At 49.4% G+C, this 26,383-nt stretch overlaps 1 protein-coding gene across 1 annotated transcript in view; it reads right to left on the bottom strand.

Moving 5' to 3' along the window:
• The window catches only part of Phlpp (PH domain leucine-rich repeat protein phosphatase), a 75,000-nt gene that overhangs the window by 36,032 nt on the left and 12,585 nt on the right, over nucleotides 1-26,383 (bottom strand). Inside the window, exons 3-6 of the mRNA XM_045746169.2 lie at nucleotides 14,669-15,550; nucleotides 10,784-10,914; nucleotides 8,802-8,949; nucleotides 5,552-5,791 (exon numbers count right to left, since the gene is read on the bottom strand). Coding sequence (XP_045602125.2) covers nucleotides 5,552-5,791; nucleotides 8,802-8,949; nucleotides 10,784-10,914; nucleotides 14,669-15,550 — 1,401 coding nt within the window. The remainder of the gene's footprint in view (nucleotides 1-5,551; nucleotides 5,792-8,801; nucleotides 8,950-10,783; nucleotides 10,915-14,668; nucleotides 15,551-26,383) is intronic.

The following is a 26,383-nucleotide window of genomic DNA, read 5'->3' as shown; positions in this document are numbered from 1 at the left end:
CTTTACTGTTAAAAAGCACGCGGAAGTCCCGCATGAAAAGATCCTATACAAATTTGAAAACCAGACTGGTCTAACTAGAAGAGTGTTGGCATGGGTGAGAGGATATCTCTCTGGTGGGAAACAGAGAGAGGGGAGAGAAGTCGGCGTGACGAGAAGTGACAAGTTTCGTGCCTCAGAGTTCAGTATTTGGACCCATTCTATTCTGCTGTGTCAACGACCTGTCAGAAGAAGTTAAATCACCTTTATCCTTGTTTGCAAATGAATGGAAAATTGATTAGGAGAATTTGAAGATGACTACGGGAGACAAGAGGGAGCTGTAGATGCACTCCAGCGGTGGATAGACAGATGGTTGCTTTCTTTTAACCCTAACAAATGTGCCGCATTGAAGACAGGTGAGGGAAGAGACAGCTTTGGGGACAGCACGGGGTGGACGGGCGCCAGCTCACAGGAGTAGGAAAACGTCACCTGTTCCTCTAGGAACACATTAAGAAAATATGTTGACCAGACCACACACTAGAAGGTGAAGGGACGACGACGTTTCGGTCCATCCTAGACCATTCTCAAGTCGATTGTGGTAAGCACAATCGACCTGAGAATGGTCCAGGACGGACCGAAACGTCGTCGTCCCTTTACTTTCTAGTGTGTGGTCTGGTCAGCATAAGGTTGGCTACATAAGAGTCGATTAGGAAGTTCTTAATTTCTCTTAAATTGCGTAAGGGAAGGTTAGTCTTTGATATAATTAGGGAGGTCATTCCCCATTTCGGGAACTTTCATTTTCAGAGCCTATCTGCTGTGGTTAAGTCGCACTCCTGGAATATGAAAAGGTATTTGTTTCTAGTGTGGTGCCCAAGGGTTCTCTGACAGCCCTGAGGTGGACAAGGACAGTCTCTTTTAAAGTGACAAAGTAAGCCAAGAAGACGCAAGTGGAAACTGGAGACCCAAATGAGTTTTTTTTCGGGGGGGGGGGGGGGGGAGTAAAGAGGAAGGAGAGGCATGAGTTGAAGAAGAGCCTCTGACTCAGTACGGGCGGTCAACAGGTGGAATGCACAAAGAACTTGTGAAAGTCACGTCCATCCACAACTTTCAAGGCCACATTCGGCAAAAAAAATCAAACATTTGAAGAGTTAAATTCCACAGGTACAAGAAGGCTAGTATGAGAAAGATTTAGACAGTTGAGAGGCGGGCCTAAAGAGCCAGAGCTCAACCTCCGCAAGCACAACTAGGCGAGTACACACACACACACACAGTAATGATCGCGCTCAAAAGATCAAACAGCGAGCAGATAGTAGTCACAGGTGAAGAGTCTTGTAGCGTGTTGTGTGGCAGACCTTGATGACTGATTATGGTCTCCGGCTCCCAGTCATCCTCCAGCCCGGCAGTGGTGGCCACCCTACTCTCACCCCCCACCACCATCACCCCCCCCTCCACCATCATCACCATCACACCCCCCACCACCATCACACCCCCTCCACCATCACACCACCTCCACCATCACACCCCCCACCACCATCACCCCGCCTCCACCCTCACACCCCCCACCACCATCACCACCATCACACCCCCCCCACCATCACTAACCAGACACCACCATCACCCCCCCCCCCACCATCACACCCCCCACCACCATCACCCCCCCTCCACCATCACACCCCCCACCACCATCACACACCCCCCTCCACCATCACACCCCCCCACCATCACTAACCAGACACCCCCATCACCCCCCCCCACCATCACACCCCCCACCATCACACCCCCTCCACCATCACCAACCAGACACCACCACTGTATTCTCATTCCCATATACACCACCATTCAGAACCTTGTATACCACATATGTAAGACCAATCCTGGAGTATGCGGCCCCAGCATGGAGCTCGTACCTTGTCAAGCACAAGACGAAGCTGGAAAAAATTCAGAGATACGCCACTAGGCTAGTCCCAGAACTAAGAGCCATGAGTTACGAAGAATGGCTGCGAGAAATGCACTTCACGACACAAGAAGGCAGAAGAGTAAGTGGAGACATGATCACTAGCTACAAAATTCTCAGAGGAATTGACAAGGTAGATAAATAGATAAACTGTTTAACACGGGGGGGGGGGGGGCGAACAAAGGGACAGGTTGAAACTGAATACCCAAATGAGCCACAGGGACGTTAGAAAGAACTTTTTCAATGTCAGAGTAGTTAACAGATGGAATGCATTAGGCAGTGATGTGGTGGAGGCTGACTCCATACACAGTTTCAAATGTAGATATGATAGAGCCCAATAGGCTCAGGAACCTGTACACCAGTTGATTAACAGTTGAGAGACGGAACCAAAGAGCCAGAGCTCAACCCCCTGCAAGCACACCTAGGTGAGTACTGTGTAAGACACCTGGCCTCTCCTTCATTACCTACAAGTGTCTCCTCGTCTCCTCCCGCCATCAGGTAACCCACAATTACCACCAATTAGCTAATTTCTCTTACGTCATCTCCCTCCTGCGTCCCGTTACCCCCTGGAGGTAACGGCTGGCCATGTCTCAAGGGAAAATACGCGAGGGTAGGCTGTGTTATGTGAGGCAAGGGCTGGAGAGGGGGCTGGGGAAGGGGGGGGGGAGGATGGTATAAGCCCAGGGTTAGGTGCTGGAACCTGTGCCATGGTTCCTACTAATCCTACTACAAGATCCTACTAATCGTTCTCCATCTGGAGTCGCCAATTGCTGTTGGTGACTCCGGACTTCTGTTGTGTTGTAGTACACAAAGAACTGAGAGGAAGCAGGGGGGACCCCCCCCCATACCGTACCACACTCTCCACCTCTGGAGCCTAGACCATCCATCTGGCTTGCGAGGCGAGGGTTCTAACCACTACACCACAGGGTGCCTCTGGGCGCCATGTTAGTGGTCAGGATGGGTTAGGTATTACCACTGTGCGGTGATGGGAATGTGGACAGTGGTGCCGGCAGGAAAGTAGGCAGGCAGGCAGGCAGGGTAGGAGAAGGCTTCCACCTCCCCCCCCCCCCCAGCACCAAGTACTTCAAGGTGGAGTCTTGGTGCTTCACTTAAGCCTCAATCCAGGTTCTGGCGGCCTGGCGTGCGATTGTATGGCGGGTGTCGTAGCCAATGGTAAACTGTAACCTTGAGGTATTTACAAGTTAACTCACTTCGTTGAAGCGTCCACAACAACTCCCCGAGTGGTATGATAACGAGCACCATCCTCATAGTTACAGAGAAATGAAGACAGGGCGTCTACAGTCTCCCACAGACTGTCATGTCAGACTACAATAGTCGAGGCACCACTAGTCTGGCACCATTAGTCTGACACCTCCAGTCTGGCACCAGTCACAAATGTAGCCTCGGGCCGAGCTGCGAGAGTTCATCACAGGTAAACCACAAGTATTTCTAAACAATAACAATAAAAATATATAAATCGTTATATAAAACGTTTATTAAAAATTAGGCAAATAGATATTTATAATTCATATTAATTTATAATATCAACTAGCCAGTTGCAGCTGGACATCAATTTACTTAAATCTGCTCTCAACTGATCTCTATATATTTAAGACTCTGAACTGTAATGCCAATCCTGACCTTAAACGCTTCCTAGAAGGGTGCAACAGAACCACACCATGGGCACCACACCAGAAACAAATACCTATTTGATAGTCCATGAGTGCGACTTAACCAAACTAGAAATGCTCTGCAAATCAAGGGTCCCAGAATGTGGAATGACCTTCCCAATCTATTTTATAAGGCTGTACCCCTCTCGACCAGTTTAAGAGAAAAATTAAATTCTACCTAATAAACTCCATGTAACCTACCTTACCCCCTAAAGGGGAGTAGAAATAGCCTAAGCTATTCTATCCCTTTGAGATGTATTTTTTTCTTGTCTCAATAAACATACTTAAACTTGAACCCCCTAAATGTCAACACATGTATGTCTTGCTGTTTTCAAACAACACTGTTGACCAACTTGTACGACTGCTGTTTCCCGCCATGTATTTTTCTTTCCCCTCCCTTTTTTCCAACTCAATGTATGCTTTGATCTCTATTAGAATTAAGTTCTAGTCTAAGTGTTTTTTTCCCCACACCTTGCCCGAAACGCTGTGCTTAATAGTGGTTTTAGGCATAGTATGTACTAGCTCTATCTATAGATCAAACATTATGTTTGTTAGTTCACCTTGTATGTATGTACTTTACCTAAATAAACATTTGATTTGAACTAGCCAGTTGCAGCAGGATATCAACTAGCCATTTGCAGTTGGATATCAACTAGCCAGTTGCAACTGGATATCAACTAGTCACAGTATAACAGATTTAAAAATGAACTAATAACAGTAAACGAAGTTGGAATGAGAAACAGCGCTAAGTGCTCATTGTGTACCCCAGAGGTCAGTGTGTAACCCCCCAGAGGTCAGTGTGTAGCCCCCAGAGGTCAGTGTGTAACCCCCCAGAGGTCAGTGTGTAACCCCCCAGAGGTCAGTGTGTAACCCCCCAGAGGTCAGTGTGTAACCCCCCAGAGGTCAGTGTGTAACCCCCCAGAGGTCAGTGTGTAACCCCCCAGAGGTCAGTGTGTAACCCCCCAGAGGTCAGTGTGTAACCCCCCAGAGGTCAGTGTGTAACCCCCCAGAGGTCAGTGTGTAACCCCCCAGAGGTCAGTGTGTAACCCCCCAGAGGTCAGTGTGTAACCCCCCAGAGGTCAGTGTGTAACCCCCAGAGGTCAGTGTGTAACCCCCAGAGGTCGTGTGGAATGGTGGAACCATAGTGGAACACGAGTGAAGGAACCATGGTGGCGTCAAGTGCGCTAAACATGGTGTGGCGGAAGGGCGGCGCCGCTGGCGACATACTAACGCCAGCAGCGCATGTCTCCCCGCCCGTTACCAGACACCACGCCCACACCACACCACGCCTACCCATACCACACATTAGACCCCACCCACACCACACTCGCGCCACAACAACCATCCACACCACGCCCACACACAACACTCCACACCCCCAACCCACACCCGGCTAACTCCACACTTCTGCTATTGTTATTACCTACAGGCTCCAGAGAGACACTCGACTCCTAAATTATTTTAATTCCCCTTTCTCTCTCTTGTTTTGCCAGATAAGAACAAAACAAAAACAGATCCTATCTTGAATATCACAGGAAGGTCGGGAAGCAATGCACTCTCCACAACATAATAGCATTATGCAACAGCCAGGCAGACCCCCCCTTTGCGTCTCACCAGGGGTCAACTGCTTCACATCCGGCTGATGTTTGTGAAGGTCACAGAGGTCACGGGTATACCCGGGATGCGAGACGCGACTGGACAACAGAGATGGTCGGGTGGCCTGTGTCACCTGGCAGACGCGTCCAGGAACCTCAAGCAATCACTGTACACTGTAGCACAAGCACTGTAGCACAAGCACTGTACAATGTCCCCATCAGACACCAATACGGTGTCGTACTTACGCTCACCCTTTATGTTTTCCCCGTCTACATTACTTTACACTTGTTGAGGTTGAATTCTAAGTACCTAGTACAAGGTGCAATACAAGAACACAATGGCAAAAAACACAGACCTGTATACTAGCGAGGGTAACGGGTCCAGTAAGGCTGTTGAGGCTGAGGTTGAGCGCCAGGGGTTGGTTGTCTTGGAGGTCGTCGGTGTCGTCGTGGGCACCAGGGTAGTGGTCGCCAGGGATGTGGTCGCCGTGGGTGGAGGGGTGATGGTCGTGATCCTCCGACCTCCCAAGCTCATCCAGGCCGGGTTCCAGCGCACCCAGGCCAGGCACAGCGCTCAGCTTGTTGCCCGACACATCCTGCAAGAGGGTAGAAAAATTGGTGCTTATATCACTGGAAAGTTTGCAAGTAACTTACACATCTGTAAAACTACGTTTACACACCTGGCTGCTTGCCTCGTAAGGACGTGAGTACTTACACGAACACAGAAAACGAAGAATAATGTAAGTCATTGGTGTACCACGGAGATGTTGACCAATCCACACACTAGAAAATGAAGGGTCGACGGTCCAGGACGGACCGTCGACCTTGAGAATGGTCCAGGACGGACCGAAACGTCGTCGTCCCTTCATTTTCTAGTGTGTGGATTAGTCAACATACTTCAGCCACGTTATTGTGACTCATCGCCTGCAACCACGGAGATGTCAGAAAGAACTTCAGTGTAAGAGCATTAATAAGAATAATGAGTTATACGAAGGAAAGGTTGTCACTAACTCGGTACACAATTTTAAATATAAATAAGAAAAACGAGAAAACAGTGACTGTATGCTGAGAAATAATGAACGCAACGACCACCCGCACCACGCCCACCCGCGCCTCGTCCACCCGCACCACGACCAACACATCACACCCAACCACGATCTACTACGCTAATATTTTTTGAGAACCCATTGCCCATCTTTGGGAGTGTACATTCCTACGTCAAGGTTGGTAGTTTCAACTCACAAATTGTTATTTTGAATCAGACTCGTGGTCCGTGGGTGTGGTGATCGGCTGTTTGCTGGTGGGGTGGGGAGCCTTGCGGCCGTGGTGCGGGCCGGTGTGATGGCGGCGCCTATGCCTCATGTTAGGCGAGTGGATACGGCTGGGCTGGAGTTCTCTGGATTTGCGGATTGGCCCGCTGTGGACGTGACGTTAGTGGATGCAAGGCAATGTGGCGGATGTCTGTGCTGTCCAGGTCTCTGACCGCCGTATCTTGGTAAAGTTCCGGTTTGCCGCGGTCTTCCAGGATTTCTTGCAGCGCTCTAACGGTTGTACCCTTCCGATGTCGGGTCTCTGACGGTCTCAGGTAGTTGTCACACTCCGATCAGTGTTAGTGTTCACGGTGCCTTGATTGAATTACCGGCGGACCTCCTGCAGCGGTTTTCTGGGAGGTTTGGGCGTGTTGTGTTCCACCGGGCTATTGTGCTTACCTCTGTTGAATGGGGTGCTGGTTCTGGCGATGCACCTGAAGTCTCCTGTCCAGTCATCTATGGAGTTGTTGGGGTACTCTCTTAGGTGTTATCAAGCTGGGACAAACCCGCACTTTTTCCATGCGGGTTGGCAGGTCATGTGGCCGCGGCGTGCCGTGCTGGTCCGGTGGGCAGGGTGAACCTCTTCCGAGAGAGTGAACTCCCCCCCTCAGGAGGTTCCGGAGGACTGCGTGTGTCAACGTAGGTACTGTGCCTGGGTCTTGGATGAGTCTGTGATGTCTGCGGGCTCCCCCAATTGGGGGAGAGGGCGTCGTGGAGGTAGTGCGTGTTGCCCCTTCTCCCTCCTCCGGTTGCTGTGGCTGTGGGCCTGGGGGCTGTGTCTTCCTCATCGGGGTGTGATGGAGAGCCGCTTGGTGCCTAGGGGTTGTGTGGGGGTACGTGTTCCTGTGGAGGTTCATGATGTGCAGCTCGTATTGTATGGTCCTATGCCTCCTGTCATAGGGGTGTTGCGTGGCCGTGTGGAGCGTAACCGTGCGCTGTTTCTCAGTGGTTCCGGAGGGAACGTGATAGTTTCGATGACTTGCGTCCGGTTCCTAAGCGAAGGCGGCAGGCCCTCAGTTCGTCTCCACCCGGTGGTGCCTCTTGGGCGGAAGTGGGGGACTTTGCGAGTGCCGAGGATGGTGATGAGGGGAATGATGGAACACGACAGGTGCACGACAGGGCCACAACAGGTGCACGACAGGTGCACGACAGGGCCACGACAGGTGCACGACAAGGCCACGACCAATCGCACTTTCATTTGCATTACAAACTTAATTTTAATTCCCACTGTCGGAGACAGGAAGCCTGTACCTAAATTTATCGAAGTTCCCTTAGGAGTTAACAAACAAAGGGTTAATGAAGTTCAATCCCAACATTTGTAAGGTAACGAGGATGGGGAAGGAAGAAAGGAGACCAGAAGGTATGTACACCATAAGGGGGGATGACAGTGGATATAACTACAGCATTAATATGAGGCGCACACATACAGGCAGCGTCCACGCAGCACCGCTCCTGTGCCAGGTAAGTCCGCTACGGGCTCACCATAGCCCGTGCTACTTGGAACTTATTCTGAGTAGCTGAATCTATAACAACAACACACAGGCAGCGTCACATAGCAGCATATGGGAAGCTGGCAAGGATTATAAAGTCGTTTACAAATCTAAATCTGCATTCTTTCAAGGCAACCTCCGCAGCTTTTGTAAGAACATTACTTGAACATGCGGCACCGGCCTTGTGAAGCATAAAACTAACATTTAAAGAAGTAGAGATGTCTGCAACAGGACTGGAACCAGAGCCAAGAGGGTTAAGCCATGAGGAAAGGTTAAGGGAACTATACCTCAACACTGGAGGACAGAAGGAAGATTATATGATCACAAAACACAAGATACCGAGGGGAATAGACAAGGTGGACAGACAGCCTCTTTAAATTGAGAGAAAAAGTGACGAGAAGACACAAGAGGAACCTGGAAACAAAAGAGTCGAAGAACTGTTAGATGACCACCGGTACGGGGGCTGACACCCGTACCTCGTACCGGTGGTCAACAAGTTGAAAGAACAAAGAAGTCATGGTAGCCAAAAAACTAAAAAGCCAGATGCAACAAAGTATTCGAATGTTAGAATAAGTAACCTATAACGCAACAGCCACAGCAAGGGCAAGTATAGAAGGGCATAAAGAACTATACCACACTTCTCAGTAGTCACTGACTGGTAAACACCTGCCTGCAGGAGACGAGAGGGAGGGGGGCGGCAGAGGGAGAGGACCCTGTAGGAGACGGTGACGGAGGTGAGGGAGAAGATGACACACAGGGGGGGGGGGGGGAGGAAGGGGAAATCGAGAAAGGGACATACGACTCACCAACGTCCTAAGCGCCTCCATGGTGGCCAATTCAGGGGCGTGGATAATGCGGTTATGAGCCGCCCTCAGGTGGGCGAGGGTGGGCAGGCCGCTCACGCCAGCACCCACGCCCGTCAGCTGGTTGTACGACACGTCCAGCTCCACCAGTCTGCGACACAAAGATGCAATTAATACCCTAACACACACCAACCCCCCCTACACACACACACACACACACACCCCCCCTACACACACACACACACACACACACACCACCCCACACACACACACACACACACACACACCAGCCCACACACACACACACACACACACACACACACACACACACACACACACACACACACACACACCCCACACCCCACACACACACACACACCAGCCCATCCTCCTGTCCAGGTACTACTTAAAGAGTAACCATGAGGACTATCGTACATATATTAACGTAGAAGGCAATTAAATAGTAGAAATCGGTACTACTGAATTTGGACAAACCGGAAAAGGCTTTGTATTTACGTTGCAAAGAAAACTTACCCTAACCTTCACAGGTCTAATATATGCCAAGCCCTAATATAGTTACTGGCCGAAACATTGTGTTAGTGGCTTTGCAAGAAAGTAAAACTATCAATCTTATGAAAATCTCACCAACCCATTGTACCTTCTTGTGAAAATTATCATCATTTTTATTATAGTACATATTTTAATTTAAATTTTGCCCCGAGGGGCGAGTTTATAGTACATACATGTGTTATGCTAGGCCTAGGAATATAAAAAAAAAAATTAGCTTTATTTTTTCGGACTTCTTATAAAGTGAATAGTACCAAATTCTACTATCCAATTACCTTTTACGTCAATATATACATTATGGTCCACGTGGTCGCAAAAAAAAAAAGAACAAAAAGTCATAAAACACGCCAGAAACGCTGTGCGTACTAGTGGCTTGAGGTACTGTATGTTCGTACCTCTATCTTTAAATCTAACAATGTTTGTACTGTAACGCTGCAACTATGTACTGTTTCTAAATAAATTATTATTATTATTATTATTATTAAGAATTATCTAAACTGGAGAATGGGTTGTATATAGTGAACACTCTTAAAAAAGACCGCCCTTGTACTAAGAGTCTAACAAAGTCATCACCTTTCTTCCAAACATTAACATATACCAGTTTAGATTTACTGCTAATGAAGAAAACGTTTTAAAACTTGTAGCAGAAGACAATATAAATGGCCACAGAACACGCAGATAAAATACTTCCTGGGATTTTAATTTAAAAAAAAATTACCGAAAACTCCTCTAATTAAGACAGTACGAAAGAGATAGAGGAGGCTAAAGTAGATATAATTAAAGCCACTGTATGAAGCTTCACTTTACGGGCTATTCATGCCCGTGCCACCTTTTGGGTGGCTTAATCTTCATCAATCAATCGAAGCTTCTCTGGTTATTTTGTTAGTGACGGCAGTCGATTGATGATTGATTGATGAAGATTAAGCCACCCAAAAGGTGGCACGGGCATGAATAGCCCCGTAAGGGGTAGCCCTTTTGAGCCATTTCCAGTATCAAGAGCTGATACTGGAGATCTGTAGAGGTGCGACTGCACCCTGCGTGACGGGAGATGTCTCCCGTCATCCACTGGTGAGGTGACCTGCGTGGTGACCTACCTGGTGAGTGGTGGCCAGGGCGTGGTGACCTACCTGGTGAGTGGTGGCCAGGGCGTGGTGACCTACCTGGTGAGTGGTGGCCAGGGCGTGGTGACCTACCTGGTGAGTGGTGGCCAGGGCGTGGTGACCTACCTGGTGAGGGTGGCCAGGGCGTGGTGACCTACCTGGTGAGGGTGGCCAGGGCGTGGTGACCTACCTGGTGAGGGTGGCCAGGGCGTGGTGACCTACCTGGTGAGGGTGGCCAGGGCGTGGTGACCTACCTGGTGAGGGTGGCCAGGGCGTGGTGACCTACCTGGTGAGGGTGGCCAGGGCGTGGTGACCTACCTGGTGAGGGTGGCCAGGGCGTGGGGGAGGTCGGTGAGGAGGTTGTGCGCGAGAGAAAGACGCGCCAGGGCAGGAAGACTCAACAGGCAACTCGGGAACTCCTTCAGTCTGTTTCTAGCTAGCACCACCACCTGCAGGAGACACATCTGTAGTGGAGGGAACACCTGCAGGAAACACATCTGTAGTGGAGGGAACACCTGCAGGAGACACATCTGTAGTGGAGGGAACACCTGCAGGGGAGACACCTGTAGCGGAGGGATCTGTGGTGCACGTCACACTCTGGGGAGAAGTTAAAAGGTTCCCTAGAGGCGAGGGCGTGAAGGAAGGTCACGGCTATCTTGAGGTTATCTTGAGATGATTTCGGGGCTTTTAGTGCCCCCGCGGCCCGGTCCTCGACCAGGCCTCCACCCCCCAGGAAGCAGCCCGTGATAGCTGACTAACACCCAGGTACCTATTTTACTGCTAGGTAACAGGGGCATAGGGTGAAAGAAACTCTGCCCATTGTTTCTCGCCGGCGAATCGGCGAGTTCCTGGGATCGAACCCAGGACCACAGGATCACAAGTTCCGCGTGCTGTCCGCAAGGCCGACCGGCTCCCTGAAGCCCTGACAACGGCTCCAGGTAATAGGGCCTCGTGCCGCACAAAGATACACCAGCCGAGACCACTGCTACACTGCACCACTGTGAGGTGACTGGCGAAGATTAAGTCACCCAGGAGGCGGCACGGGCACGAGTAGCCCGGAAACTGTGAGGTAAGAAAGTGCGTGTTGCGTAATCTTCAGCGTCGGGAGCTATCCGCCAGATATCCCAGTCCCCCCTTCAAGGTCGCCAGGCTGCCATCTATCGGCACATTACCACAAAACTTTACCTCGTGCAACCCACATCATTACAAAACGCAAATATTGGAAAACTTTTAAATATGAATATCGTTAGAATATTACAGCAAGAACAGAGTTTCTAATTTTATTATCTTAGAGAACGTTGTGATCCAGTTCTTAGTCCCATTATTTGATTTATACAGTGAACTATGCATATCTAGCTTATCCACACTAACTTGCTTCGCCAAATTAATTTTGCGTTCAGTTCTTGAGCCCATAATGTGCCTCTCTATTATTTTCAAGTACCCCCCCCCCCAAAGGATGGGTATGGGGTCAACTACTCCCCCTACAGGATGGGTATGAAGTCAACTACTCCCACCACAGGATGGGTATGGGGTCAACTACTCCCCCTACAGGATGGGTATGGGGTCAACTACTCCCACCACAGGATGGGTATGGGGTCAACTACTCCCCCTACAGGATGGGTATGGGGTCAACTACTCCCACCACAGGATGGGTATGGGGTCAACTACTCCCCCTACAGGATGGGTATGGGGTCAACTACTCCCACCACAGGATGGGTATGGGGTCAACTACTCCCCACAAATCGGGTATGGGGGTTCACTACCCCCCAAAGGATGGGTATGGGGTCCACTACCTACCCCCCCCCCCAACAGGCTGGGTATGGGGTCCACTACCTTTCACAAGATGGTATGGGGTCCACTACCCACCACAAGATAGGTATGGAGTCCACTACCACAACAGGATGGATATGGGTTCTACTACCCCCTACAAGATGGGTAAGGGAACCCCCCCCCCCCACACACACACACAGGATGGGTATGGAGAACATAATACACTAAATACAACTTAAGCGTTTTCTACTCATTCCAACATCGAAGAAAATACAAAATAAATGTAGATGTTTTAGGGCTTACAAACTCAATAATTAGAAAATGATTATATATATCGCAACAAATAATCCAAACAGTTAATTTAAAATTAAATTAGAGTTTCAAGACATGTTCTCATGCAAGAGTTACCGACGGAAACATAAAATGTGGAGCGATATATTCTGTTTACCGTGAACCCGATTGTGGAGGTGACAGTAATCCCTGGCACGGGAGGCCCTCACTCACCTCAGGCTTTTGTTTACATCGGGAGACATCTCCCGTCACGCAGGGTGCAGTCGCATCTCCACAGATCTCCAGTATCATCTATTGATACTGGTAATGGCTCAAAAGGACCACCACTCACCTTTTGGGTGGCTTAATCTTCATCAATCAATCAATCTTTGTTTACATTGCCATTGTGGGAGCCGTCGTCCTTATAGACGAGTGAACAGCGTCACTTGTGAATGCTACTGGCCCCTATCGGTGATTCTAGCATTAATAACGATGAATGTACCACATCGGGAGGGAGGGAATTATCACGGGGAAGAGCCAAACCATTACGATTATATGGCACTTGGAAGGGGTCAGGATAAGGATTTGGGATGGGACGGGGGGAGGTAATGGTGCCTAACCGCTTCAACGGGCGGGAATTGAACGCCGACCTGTATGAAGCGAGACCTTCGCTCTACCGTTCACCCCAAACTATGTACAGTAATTATTTTATCGTCAGCCTTCCCTGATTATTGTCTGATGTAGGCTGCGTGTCTCTCTAACCTTCAGAGTCACATAGTCATCACAGCCAGACTGATCTAACACTAGCAGAAACTCAACTTTCTTCTCCAAAGGTTTTATTGTTGTTCCAAACATGTTTCTTATATTTGTCGGCAGGAGTGTGAAGACGTGGGCCTCTGATGTGTACACTGTGTCCGCTGATCATGCTTGTGGCGCCCTGACCTTTCATTAGATCCACTCTAAACTTTCTATTGTGTGTACCTCACTCCAGTATGTTGTAATTTTACTACGCAGGTTTGGAATCTGTCCTTACAGTGTTTTTTTATGTGTATTTTATGATATATCTCTCGTCTCAAAGGAGCTCAGTTTAAGGTCAATGGCGGTTCAAGTACTCTAGGAGCTTCACTGATTATGTGTGTGTGTGTGTAGTGACGGATCTCTCTACATGCAGACGATGAGTCACAATAACGTGGCTCAAGATATGACTAAACCTCACATCAGAATCTGGGGAAACCACGACGTCTCGGTTTGTCCTGAACCATTATCATGACACGACTTTATAAGTGTCCTGGACGGAGGTTGACATGTCAGCGAAGGTTGACACGAAGCTGTGGGCACCGCTTAATCGTCAACATGTGGGGGAGGAAGACAACCCACCCACCTTGTCACCAAAGCTTTTTTGGTCAATATGAAATAAACCAACCTGGAGGGCCAGCTCCGACTATTTATCATTAACTGCATGACAGGTGCTGCCGTCACCCCGGGACCTAGAACACAAGAGCTGCGGAAGCTGTACAAGGCCTATTGGCATTTGCCAGACTGCTCCTATTGTCACCCAACCAAACTCACAAGTATCATTATCAACTCTTCTTAATGCAACCCTCTTTATATATCTTAATATGATGCTGTAAAGCAGTGCATGATGGCTGCATCACTCGGTCAGTCAGGTTAGGCACTATTGAGTTTAGCCAGTAACTGGGTGGGTGACAACGCATATAGGCTTGCTCTTATCTGGAAACCTGGATAAGTTTACCAGGCTGCCTGTCCCTAACAGTGGTATACTAGTACCCTTGATACTCTTCACAACTGGATCTGTACACACCTTGACTCCAAAAATGACAATGTAAATAAAAAACACATGGCCGCGTGACGTCACACTGAGAGGTTCTATTTAAGATAGACAATTAAATCATAAAATTAAGCTTGAACAATGTTCAAGGTTCACTTGTTCAGAAGAGCCCCGGGGCTCGGAGAATAGTTATATAACAAGTTCTACGAATCTTTGGTAAACAAACTCAATATTTTGTAACTCTTCTTGATTCTTTCTGCAATAAGAACAATTTAGTGCAAGTACTACTGCCTTTCAGATCATCATGAACATTCCACTGAAATCTAGAGTAGCCTGTGAGGGCATTAATCAGAAGATAAATGATGTTAACTGACCTGGAGTTGCTGGAAGTGTCTGAGGTGGTGGAGGGCGCCGAGGGTCCTGGGTGTGGAGGGGCTCACTCCGCCCCCTCCCTCCACACTCTCACTCTCACTCTCCTCAACACCAGACGAACTGCTGCTCTCTTCATGTCTACCTCTCACACCTTCACTCTTGTAACCCTGCCTCTCTCCCGCTGCTGCTGCTGGGTTCTCCGCCACATCTACGGGCGAAGGCTTGCTCGCAGCTGCTTGTGGTGTACCAGCATCAGCTGTAGTTGACCGGGTTCTGTTAACACACGCTAAGACAGTATGGTTTTCATTTACAGGCGTTCCCTCGCTTATTGCCTTACGCAGTCGTATTTTAGCTTCCAGCTCTTCTGCAATGCTTCCAAACACCGAATTATGTTTTTTTCCCGATTCGACACCTTGTACTGCCGGAGAGGCAGCGGTTGCCACCTTCGGCTCGCTAGGTTTGGTGTCGCCTGCCTGTGTGTCTCGGTCACTCCTGAGGGCCTCCTCAACTGGTTCAGAGGGCACTCCTGAGTCGCCACTCAGCACTTCATCCTCACGTGGTTGTCTAGACCTGCGACCTGTTTGTTTTAGTGCATCCTCCTCGCCTCCAGGTGGCCGGGCTCTAGTGCTGGAAGGCTCCCGAGCCTCAGCATGACGGCGGCGTCGGTCCCGCCGCCTCCTGCCACGTCCAACCTGACGCTTCCTAAGAGTATTAGTGGCGGTGGGGTGAGTGGGGGCGAGGAGGTTGTGGGAGAGGTTGATGCTGGTCAAGTGGAGACTGGAAAAGAGGCTGGTGGGCAGCCTCTCCAGATGTCTGCCTGACAAGTCCACTTCCGCCCGCCTGTACGTCTCGACTCCTGCTGCTGCTGCTGCTGCTCCCACAGTCTGCTGGGGAGATAAGCAAAACTTAAAAAAATGTAGAGACGAAGAGGAAACACAACATAAAAACACATATATAATGAGAGCATATGGGTTTATCTTACGGTACACGTTTGCTCCTTGGGCACGAGTCGTTCTTATCTCGCACCTACTCCACTCTATTGACTTCCATTTGTTATAGACTAGATCTTAACACCTTGGAATCTATTCCCATCGCTAAACGAGACTCGGCCAACTCGGGGTACACGACTCAATTGTTCATTTCTACAGGTACGCTGCTGATTATTATTATTATTATTATTAGTCTTCACACTCCACAGCCTATTCGTAATCTCATGCCATTTATCTACTAGAAGCGAAACATGGATACAGTGCAAGCAAGGATTTCAGATACTTTATCATTTGTAATAAGATGGTTTGCCATTTCATATATATAGTGTGTTTAGGTTCATCTCTAAATGGCTCAATTTTGTTAATCCAAGATGAAATACTGTAGTGTGTCCCTGTCTTTGTCCGCACACTTTGCACTAGGTGTAAAGGTGGTGTCCGTAAACAAAAAACAGGGTGGGGGGGCCAGGTGTTGCGAGGGGGCGCAGGCCCGGGACTGGCCTGGACGCTGCCAGACTGTCACCTTGGTGCGTGAGACTGACAGAGCAGCAGCAGCAGCAGCAGCAGCAGGTGAAGCGTGTAGTCTTGGGACCCTAATGATGGTGAACTATGCCTGGCCAGGGGTGAAGCCAGAGGAAACTCTGGTGGAGCTCTGTAGCGATTCAGACGTTGCAATTTGTTACGTATCTGGTTTTGGAGACCTTATATATTGTATTATACCTTATTATATTGTAAGCTATTTGTTAGGAAAGGGAGTCTGAAATAATTAATCTGTGTACTACAGTGTTGTCGATAGTTTTTTAATACTACCAGTATAACTTCCAGTTCCACTAGCAACGTGGATGCCCAGTTGCTGACTCTTATATTTTTCTTAATTGTGCTGCCATCGGACTGATGAACAAAAACAGCACTTCCTGCTCTCCCTGTAGCTGTGTTGAGTGGTCCGTCGCTGGATATGGTGTGTGTGATGTTTTAGTGTGTGTGTTATAGGTCCTGGGTGTTAGTCAGCTGTCACGGGCTGCTTCCTGGGGGGTGAAGGCCTGGTCGAGGACCGGGCCGCGGGGACACTAAAAAGCCCCGAAATCATCTCAAGATTACCTCAAGATAGGCTACTTAATTTAGCAGCAAGCTGAGCATAAGTTAGTAAGGCAGGGCCCAGGAATCGAATTTCGAATCTACTAGCCAAGAATACATGCGCGCGCGCACTGGCGTGAGTGACTGAACTAGTGTTGCAGAAGAGTCCCGGATATTAGCAATAATTTCTGTAGTACGAGGTCAGTAAACATGTTAGTATGTGTTAGAGGGAAAGATAAATACCGCTAGTCTAGAACTCTGAAGCAGATGTGATAAAACCGTGAAGCAGGGGCCACTGTACCGTACAGCCGACCACAGGTAGGCTGGTGTTCCAACCTGTCTTCCTACAAAGAACGTCGCATTTCGCTCGTAGGCGTTACATAAGGCAAACAATCGTCGTACTAGAAAATGGAAGTGGCTCGCGAAAATGACATATTGTCCCGTTTTCTGTTTTGGGTCCTCTGGTAGATTAGGCGAATACAGTTTAAATTGAACGTTTTCTTGACGTTGGGAAACAGGAGGACGGACTGGTTGAGGGGCAGGAGCTGCAGAGTCGCCAGAGGTGATGGTGGAGGTCGTTTTTTTTATTATTATTATTTTCTACCACAGACGTGGCCACACAGTTACAATGCTAACCAGCATATATACATTTTCTTCTGTCCTCCATGGACAGGGTTAGAGAAGTGTTAAACATATAGTTCAGGGGTTTATTGAACAATCAACCACAGAAGGTGAGTCGGTGCTTTTAAAATGCTAAGCTAACCTACATACGTAAATACATAGATACACAGATTTACGTATGCCCTACATAAAGTGTTCGATGTGTCTTTTACATAGTGTCATTAATGTGCATTTATGGAGGTGGAGGTCGTGGACTGGTGTGGCTACACTGTCCCAGAGTGGACCACAGATACCTTTGAACCAGTACACTCTTGTGCCCAATGAAGATGCCCCAGGGGGAAAACTCGCCCACGGTGGACGACAATGACCTCTGTGACAATGCCCTTCAGTGCCCCAAGCATCGCCCGGGGCAGAGTTATAATTAAAAAATGATATTAACAGGAGTCAAACAAAAACTGTAAAGCCGGAATTTAAAAATTAATTAAAAACAAGCTTGGCCACGTCATCTGTATCTATATAATAGAATATCTGTCAGGCCGCAGCAGGAGACCAGACGCTTGGGGCTAGCCTCACGCAACTTTACAACATGACACAAGGGGGGTGTATGAATGTCATAGACCAGTCGGCACAAAGAGATAGAGGTAGCTCAAGCTGTTTTTACCCCGTTCAGTACAACGTGTTTATACATATTTACACACACATCTCAAACAATCAACATGTTACTGAACATTCTGGTTGACACACATTTCTTGCTGTACACATGAAGTATGGTGCCGAACGTACACCTCTTTTATGACTACGTACGCAGACATTAGTAACAATAAAGAGACTACAAACAGACATTCAGGCAAATCAAGAAGGATTACAATCTTGGTACAAAATTCTGAGACCTCAGCAAACTATCATCAATCTTTCCGTTGCGACACATCAAGGCTATTGGTTCAGGAACAGTTCTTATCTCGGTGTTCCTATATACAGCCATCAGCGGCCAATCAAGACCATAATAGAGCAGAGTGTGAGACCTAAACATACAGCACAGTTTACACTTAGGTTCCATTAGAGGAAGACACTGCCAAGGTGGAGATCATGTAAAGTGAAGTTGTACACTAATGTCCTCCGGATGTATACGAATACAGGTGTATACACTAATGCACAGGTGAAATTCAATAAGAATTATCTCGTGTGTAGCGAAGATGTACACTAAAAGAAATAGGGGTGTGTAGGATCCACTACTACTCACAGGATGAGTATGGGGCCCACTACCACTCACAGGATGAGTATGGGGCCCACTACCACTCACAGGATGAGTATGGGGCCCACTACCACTCACAGGATGAGTATGGGGCCCACTACCACTCACAGGATGAGTATGGGGCCCACTACCACTCACAGGATGAGTATGGGGCCCACTACCACTCACAGGATGAGTATGGGGCCCACTACCACTCACAGGATGAGTATGGGGCCCACTACCACTCACAGGATGAGTATGGGGCCCACTACCACTCACAGGATGAGTAAGGGGCCCACTACCAGGATGAGTATGGGGCCCACTACCACTCCCAGGATGAGTATGGGGCCCACTACCACTCACAGAATGGGTATGGGGCCCACTACCACTCACAGGATGAGTATGGGGCCCACTACCACTCACAGGATGAGTATGGGGCCCACTACCACTCACAGGATGAGTATGGGGCCCACTACCACTCACAGGATGAGTATGGGGCCCACTACCACTCACAGGATGAGTATGGGACCCACTACCACTCACAGGACAAGTATGAGGGCCCAATACCACTCACAGGATGAGTATGGGACCCACTACCACTCACAGGACGAGTATGAGGGCCCACTACCACTCACAGGATGAGTATGGGACCCACTACCACTCACAGGACGAGTATGGGGCCCACTACCACTCACAGGACGAGTATGGGGCCCACTACCACTCACAGGATGAGTATGGGGGGCCACTACCACTCACAGGATGAGTATGGGGCCCACTACCACTCACAGGACGAGTATGGGGCCCACTACCACTCACAGGATGAGTATGGGTCCCACTACCACTCACAGGATGAGTATGGGGCCCACTACCACTCACAGGATGAGTATGGGGCCCACTACCACTCACAGGAAGAGTATGGGGCCCACTACCACTCACAGGATGAGTATGGGGGCCACTACCACTCACAGGATGAGTATGGGATCCAAGACATTAGCAATCACACTAAATTTCAGGATCTTGGGGGGACTTTGGAGGAAGGCCGGTGTTCACTCCGGTAACACCGGCTATTTCAACCTGTTGAAAATCCAAGAGAAAAAAATGGGACAAGAAAGTTGCTGGCCTACTTGTGGACGAGGCGTGCAACTGTTTGTTCCCAGCGAGCGAGCTCATCCCTAGAGAAAGCCACAAAAAATATACATAACAGAATAGATAATTATATAAAAAAAAGGAAAATCACAGAGAAATTAAATATTAAAACATTCAATAATTAACAATTTCAGGACAAACTTTTGTTCGATCTGCTTCTGTTTACAATTATTGAGTTTTATGATTTTTTTGTGAGGACTGGCAGGTGATCTCCGGTGACCTCCAGGAGGGCTCCTGGCAGCGCCGCCCCGTCACCCACTCGCCTCACTTCAAGGTTCACTTACCATGTTCTTAAGAATGCCATGGTAGGAGGCTCTGGCGGCGTGGCCCCGCTCTAGCTCCATCCTCGACCCCACCACTCTCTCTCCCTCTCACATAGCACAACCCTCAACAAAACACCTGCACGCTACACATGTGACTCTCTCACTGACACCTGTGTCTCGGGTATATTCCTCGGGGCGGGCGGAGTTTTCACACGGGGGCAACAGTCCTTTTAATAAAAAAATATTTTTTTTTTCCCCGCCGGGAGGTATGGAGCCAGTGTCGCCAACACTGGGGCCAGACCTTCACTGGATTACCATAAGCCGTAAGGAAGATGGCGCGCGGGCGTCACTGTTTGGAATGTACTAATTATCTCACGAAAGCGTGACACTCTCAGCCACACCCGTACCGCCCTCAGCCACACCCGTACCGCCCTCAGCCACACCCGTACCTGGTTGATGGGGTTCTGGGAGCTGTTCTACTCCCCAAGCCCTGTCCGAGGCCAGGCTTGACTTGTGAGAGTTTGGTCCACCAGGCTGTTGCTTGGAGCGGCCCGCAGGCCCACATACCCACCACAGCCCGGTTGGTCCGGTACTCCTTGAAGAAAACACCTTGAAGATGTCCACGGTTGTTCCGGCAATATTTCTTATAGGACGCTGGGAGGACGTTGAACAACCGCGGACCTCTGATGTTTATACAGTGTTCTCTGATTGTGCCTATAGCACCTCTGCTCTTCACTAGTTCTATTCTGCATTTTCTTCCATATCCTTCACTCCAGTATGTTGTTATTTTACTGTGCAGATTTGGGACCTGACCCTCCAGTATTTTCCTCGTGTATATTATTTCGTATCTCTCTCGTCTCCTTTCTAGAGAGTACATTTGGAGAGCTTTGAGATGATCCCAATAATTTAGGTGTTTTATCTCGTCTATGCGTGCCGTATATGTTCTCTGTATTGCCTCTATTTCACCACTCTCTCCTGCCCTGAAGGGGGAAGTGAGTACCGAGCCCTCAAGACGGGACAACACAAGTGATTTGACGAGTACAACCTTCGGGATCCCGAAGAGGGCTCCAAAAAGAGGGCTCCTGGTGAAGGGCTCCCGAAGGAGGGTTCCCGGAGGAGGGTTCCCGGAGGAGGGTTCCCGGAAGAGGGCCCCCATGAAGAGGCCTCCTGGAGGAAGGCTCCCTGAAGAGGGCTCCTGGTGGAGGGCTCCCGGAGGAGGGCTCCCGGTGGAGGGCTCCCGGTGGAGGGCTCCCTAAAGAGGCCTCCTGGTGGAGGGCTCCCTGGTGGAGGGCTGGGAAACATGCATGCCTCAAACCTCCCGTGTCACGCCTCCTTGCAGCCTCCAGGGCGCCGCCCTTCACTGCCTCCTGCCGCAGTGCTCTCTCTGATCTGTCACCTGCTGCATTTACCGGGGCCACACCCTCCACGCCACACTCAGGGAAGGCAAACACCTATCCTAGCCTACACTAGGTCTATCCTAGCCTACACTAGGCCTATCTTAGCCTACACTAGGCCTATCCTAGCCTACACTAGGCCTACCTGTACTCAAAACTTTATTGTAACATTACTTTGTGTTTTAGAAAAAATATATTTATTTCAGAGTAGGAAAACCCTGACGACCCCTTCCCCAGAGGGACGACTGCAGGCACCTCGTGCAGGCCCTGAGGGGCACCCTGCAGGCCACACCTGCCCTCACTCTCACACACCCTGCAGGCCACACCTGCCCTCACTCTCACACACCCTGCAGGCCACACCTGCCCTTACTCTCTCACACCCTGCAGGCCACACCTGCCCCCTCTCACACACCCTGCAGGCCACACCTGCCCACTTCACACATCCTGCAGGCCACACCTTCAAGAGAGAACTTGAACACCTCCAAAGGATACCTGATCAACCAGGCTGTGACTCATACGTCAGGCTGCGAGCAGCCGCGTTCAACAGCCTAGTTGACCAGTCCAGCAACGAGGAGGCCTGGTCGACGACCGGGCCGCGGGGTCCCTAAGCCCCGGAATCACCTCAAGATAACCTCAAGGTAAGGTGTGGAGGAGAGGGAAAAATTGACAGGGGTGGGGAAGACAGGGGGGGGGGAGTGACAGAGGTGGGGAAGATAGGGAGGGAAAAAGTGACAGGGGTGGGGAAGACAGGGGGGGGGAGTGACAGAGGTGGGGAAGATAGGGAGGGAAAAAGTGACAGGGGTGGGGAGGACAGGGAGAGTGACAGAGAGAGGAGGGGGGGGGGTTGAGAGTGGGGGAGTTCCGGTCTTAGAGTTCAACATTCCCACAACCCGAGTGCGGTGCCCTTATGTTGCCCTCTAGCAGGGGGCGGCAACTCTCCACCCCCTCTTTTACATTATCCCTCCCTGTACACTCACCTCCACCAGTACACCCTCCACCCCCCCCCCCTGTACACTCTGCACCCCCTGTACACTCTCCAACCCCTGTACAGCCTCGCCACCACACACACACACACACACATGTTGATTGACAGTTGAGAGGCGGGACCAAAGAGCCAAAGCTCAACCCCCGCAAGCACAATTAGGTGAGTACAATTAGGCGAGTACACACACCATGCACCCTCTGTATCCCTCTATACAGAGGTATACCTCTATACAGAGGTATATAAGGTGCATACTTCTATACAGAGGTATACACCCTGACCAATATGCACCCCTGAACACCCTGTACCTCTCATACACCCCACACTCCTTACCCATCCATCAGCTGTACGGTAAACTCCCTCTACACCATCCACTCTTCTTAATCTCCTCTTTTTCTTCTTCTTGAGGTTATCTTGAGATGATGTCGGGGCTTAGCGTCCCCGCGGCCCGGTCCTCGACCAGGCCTCCTCTTTGTTACACATCCCCCAGGAAGCAGCCCGTAGCAGCTGTCTAACTCCCAGGTACCTATTTACTGCTACGTGAACAGGGCATCAGGGTGAAAGAAACTCTGCCCATTTGTTTCCGCCTCCACCGGGGATCGAACCCGGAACCTCAGGACTACGAATCTCGAGCGCTGTCCATTCAGCTGTCAGGCCCAACCATTGTACACAATCCACGCCCTGTACATCCCCTTTCACTCTCCTCATGTACAATCAGCCACATGTTCTGTACAGCCCCAGCACCCTGTACATCCCCCAGCACCCTGTACACCCCCCAGCACCCTGTACACCCTCCAGCACCCTGTACACCCCCCCAGCATCACCCTGTACACTCATATCCATCTCCCCCCTTGTACAGCCAGCCAGCATGTACACTATCCCCACTCCTCCCTCGTACATCTTACCTACTCCCACCCATCTTCAGTACCTGTGTACCTGCCTTACCATCAACACCCACCTCAGTCAGGGAATACACTGACTGGTCATACCCGTGTTGGGGGGATCTAGTCCCTATTGTCGAGAGGTCAGGGTTAAGGGCACCTTCTGGCAGAGAGAGTCGAGCCCTCCACATAAAATTGATAACGTATAAAACACCCACTTTACAGCACTCTGCACAACACCCCCGCAATGTCATAGGTACTCTTGCAACACACACACACACACACTACACCCTTGTATCAACAGTGCGTTAAAGTTTGTATCGTGGAAATATCCTCTGCACCTTTGCAACAATCTTGACAACAGAGAAATATTCGTTTACCCCTTGAAATACTCTCTGCTGCTTCATAATGCAATGTGCACACTCTCAACACCGGCGCCCTTACCGTCCCCTGTACACCCCCGTGCTGCCCCCCGCCCCGCCCTCTGCCCCACAAAGCAACACCTCTCTTTCCGTTCCCTTTTGTGCCCCTTGAAATGCCTTGTAGCTCTTCACAACACTGCCCACCCTCGCAACACCGTGTTCAACCTTGCATTACCCTCTACACCCACGAACATGTAACCAGCCCCCCCCCCCCCCCACCTCCACACTCCCGCCAGGGCACGGGCGACCCGTCTGGACTCCCGCCAGGGCACGAGTAACCCGTCTGGACTCCCGCCAGGGCACGGGTGACCCGCCTGGACTACCGCCAGGACACGGGTGACCCGCCTGGACTACCGCCAGGACACGGGTGACCCGCCTGGACTACCGCCAGGACACGGGTGACCCGCCTCGACTACCGCCAGGGTACGAGTGACCGGCCTCCAGCCTAAGTTCTCATGCCATTATTGCTACACATAGGAGACGTGATCCGTCAAGACTGAATGACTGATCCGTCAATGACTGAAAAAAAAAGTATTCTCTGACTGTTACCTTCAACTAGCCTCCTCTTCCTTCACCCTCGCTCTAGCGTTGACTAGCTCGCCTTCACTACTGTAAACAAATACACAAATATTCTCTATAGTTAACTAGACTTAAGATATCGGATATTTCACTAATATTCCACTTAGTTTAAAAAAAAGCCTCGCCCGCTCTAACAGGATTATATCCTGAGCCACCGCAAAAGTCAAGCCAGAGTTGTAAATGTAGGATTTGGTGTGGTTGGTGTGATGAGCATGGCTGGAGCGGTTGGGCATGTAGTAGGTAAAGTCATGACGTAACGTATGTATCTGTTCATGAAGTGGGTACACTGTGAGGATATCTTCAAGAGTACGAGAGTGAATAAAGTAATTGCAAAGCTCCAGGTACTTCATGCCAACCAGTGCAGGCTACTAAACATATGGCCCTGTATGACTAATCATCCTGCGAGATAGGGACTTTTAGTATCACTGCTACCTTATTCACTCTTGTGTTGATGGTATCCTCATAACGAGCCCAGAGTCTGCCAGTGAAGACTACTTATCACGTGCCTCTGTATGACTAACCATCCTGTGTGATGGGGATTTTTTAGCATCACGTAGCTAGCTTTTTGACACCCCTTTCATGTAGTCTAGAGTAGCTGCATAAATGCAGATGTACCTAATGTATAAATAAAAACAAATAATGAAGTGGGAGGAGTAATGAGGGCAGTATTGTGGAGCGAGTCGTCCATACCTGAAGCAAATTTAATGCCTAGGCTTTAAAATCTTCAGCGCGAGCGTTGGTCTAGGCTCTGCTAGAGACCTTTTGAATTATGTCAAGTCTCCCACAGATGCGCCCACTACTATTTCGGCGCCTTATGTAATCTTTATTGAGAATTTGAGTTTTTGTAGTGGTATGGACTAACAAAAAAAAAGTTTCAGATATACTAAGCCTTAATTGTGGTATTTATTTGAAATGTGAATTGGAATTCGACTTTTCAGGCTTTGTCAAAAACAGTTTTGGTGTGTATGTCAAAAGCTGTTTCTCGGGTCTGCTCCTAATATGTTGTGTAAAGTACTCTATACCTTTCAGCCAGTCAACATCAAAACCCTTTCTGAAGACTGATGTCTCACGAGTTACTCAGCCAGCCAGCCAGCCAGCCAGCCAGCCAGCCAGCCAGGTCAGCCAGGTCAGCCAGGTCAGCCAGGTCAGCCAGGTCAGCCAGGTCAGCCAGGTCAGCCAGTCAGTCAGTCAGTCAGTCAGTCAGTCAGTCAGTCAGTCAGTCAGTCAGTCAGTCAGTCAGTCAGTCAGTCAGTCAGTCAGACAGTCAAACAGTCAGTCAGATAGCCAGATAGCCAGCCAGTCAGCCAGCCAACCACGAAGTCAGACACCCAGTCAGCCAGCCAGGCAACAAGTCAGCCAAGTAATCATAATACAACTCATCATGATAATACAGATACAGTATATACCAACTAAATTAGCATGTAACAAATATGCAACTGAACTAGACTGGAAATCAGTCTCTGCCGCCTTAACTATACAGTACATTGTTCCAAACATTATCGTCTCACAGCAGAGAAATCACAAACACGTAAATTAAAGACCGGAAAGTAAATGAAGTAGAAACAATGATTTATTGAGCCATGCTACCTGTATATATGGACAGTACAAAAACTTAACAAGACCGTATGACATTATCACAGTAGGTGGCTGCAAGTGACGTGACTCTCCCATTCCTGTGTAAACTCTGCGAGGACTGGGTCATATTTTTCAACATTACATTAGTCAATGTCTACGCTCCTGTGTGACTAACCACCCTACAAGAAGGGGAACTTCGTAAAGCTAGCGCTTGACACTAATTGTGTAACGCTTCCCATAGTTTAAAGCAGCCGGATAAGTGTCTAAGAATATTAATATAAGCAACTGCAAGCAGCTAGCTAGCTAGCCTGCCCGGAGCCACATAGCTAGGCGGTTAGCACACTAGGCGGGCGGCCAGCCACCCGTTGTTTACGGCTATACTTTCCCTTTCGTATCCTTGAGTGAGAGCTCCAGGGGGTCTACCACGCGCAGACTGCCCCCGCACCGTAAAATAAAATGACAAAATCCAGTGCGCACGAGAGAAAACTACAAATAAAATAAAGCCAGGAGAAATCTGCGAGGAAGGTTGCATGTGGCGGGCGGAGAGAAAACGTCAACACTAT

The sequence above is a fragment of the Procambarus clarkii genome, chromosome 39, assembly GCF_040958095.1.
Source record: "Procambarus clarkii isolate CNS0578487 chromosome 39, FALCON_Pclarkii_2.0, whole genome shotgun sequence".
Lineage (NCBI taxonomy): Eukaryota > Metazoa > Arthropoda > Malacostraca > Decapoda > Cambaridae > Procambarus > Procambarus clarkii.
Note: the sequence above shows the minus strand (reverse complement) of the source record. Positions and strands in the feature narration are given on the sequence as shown.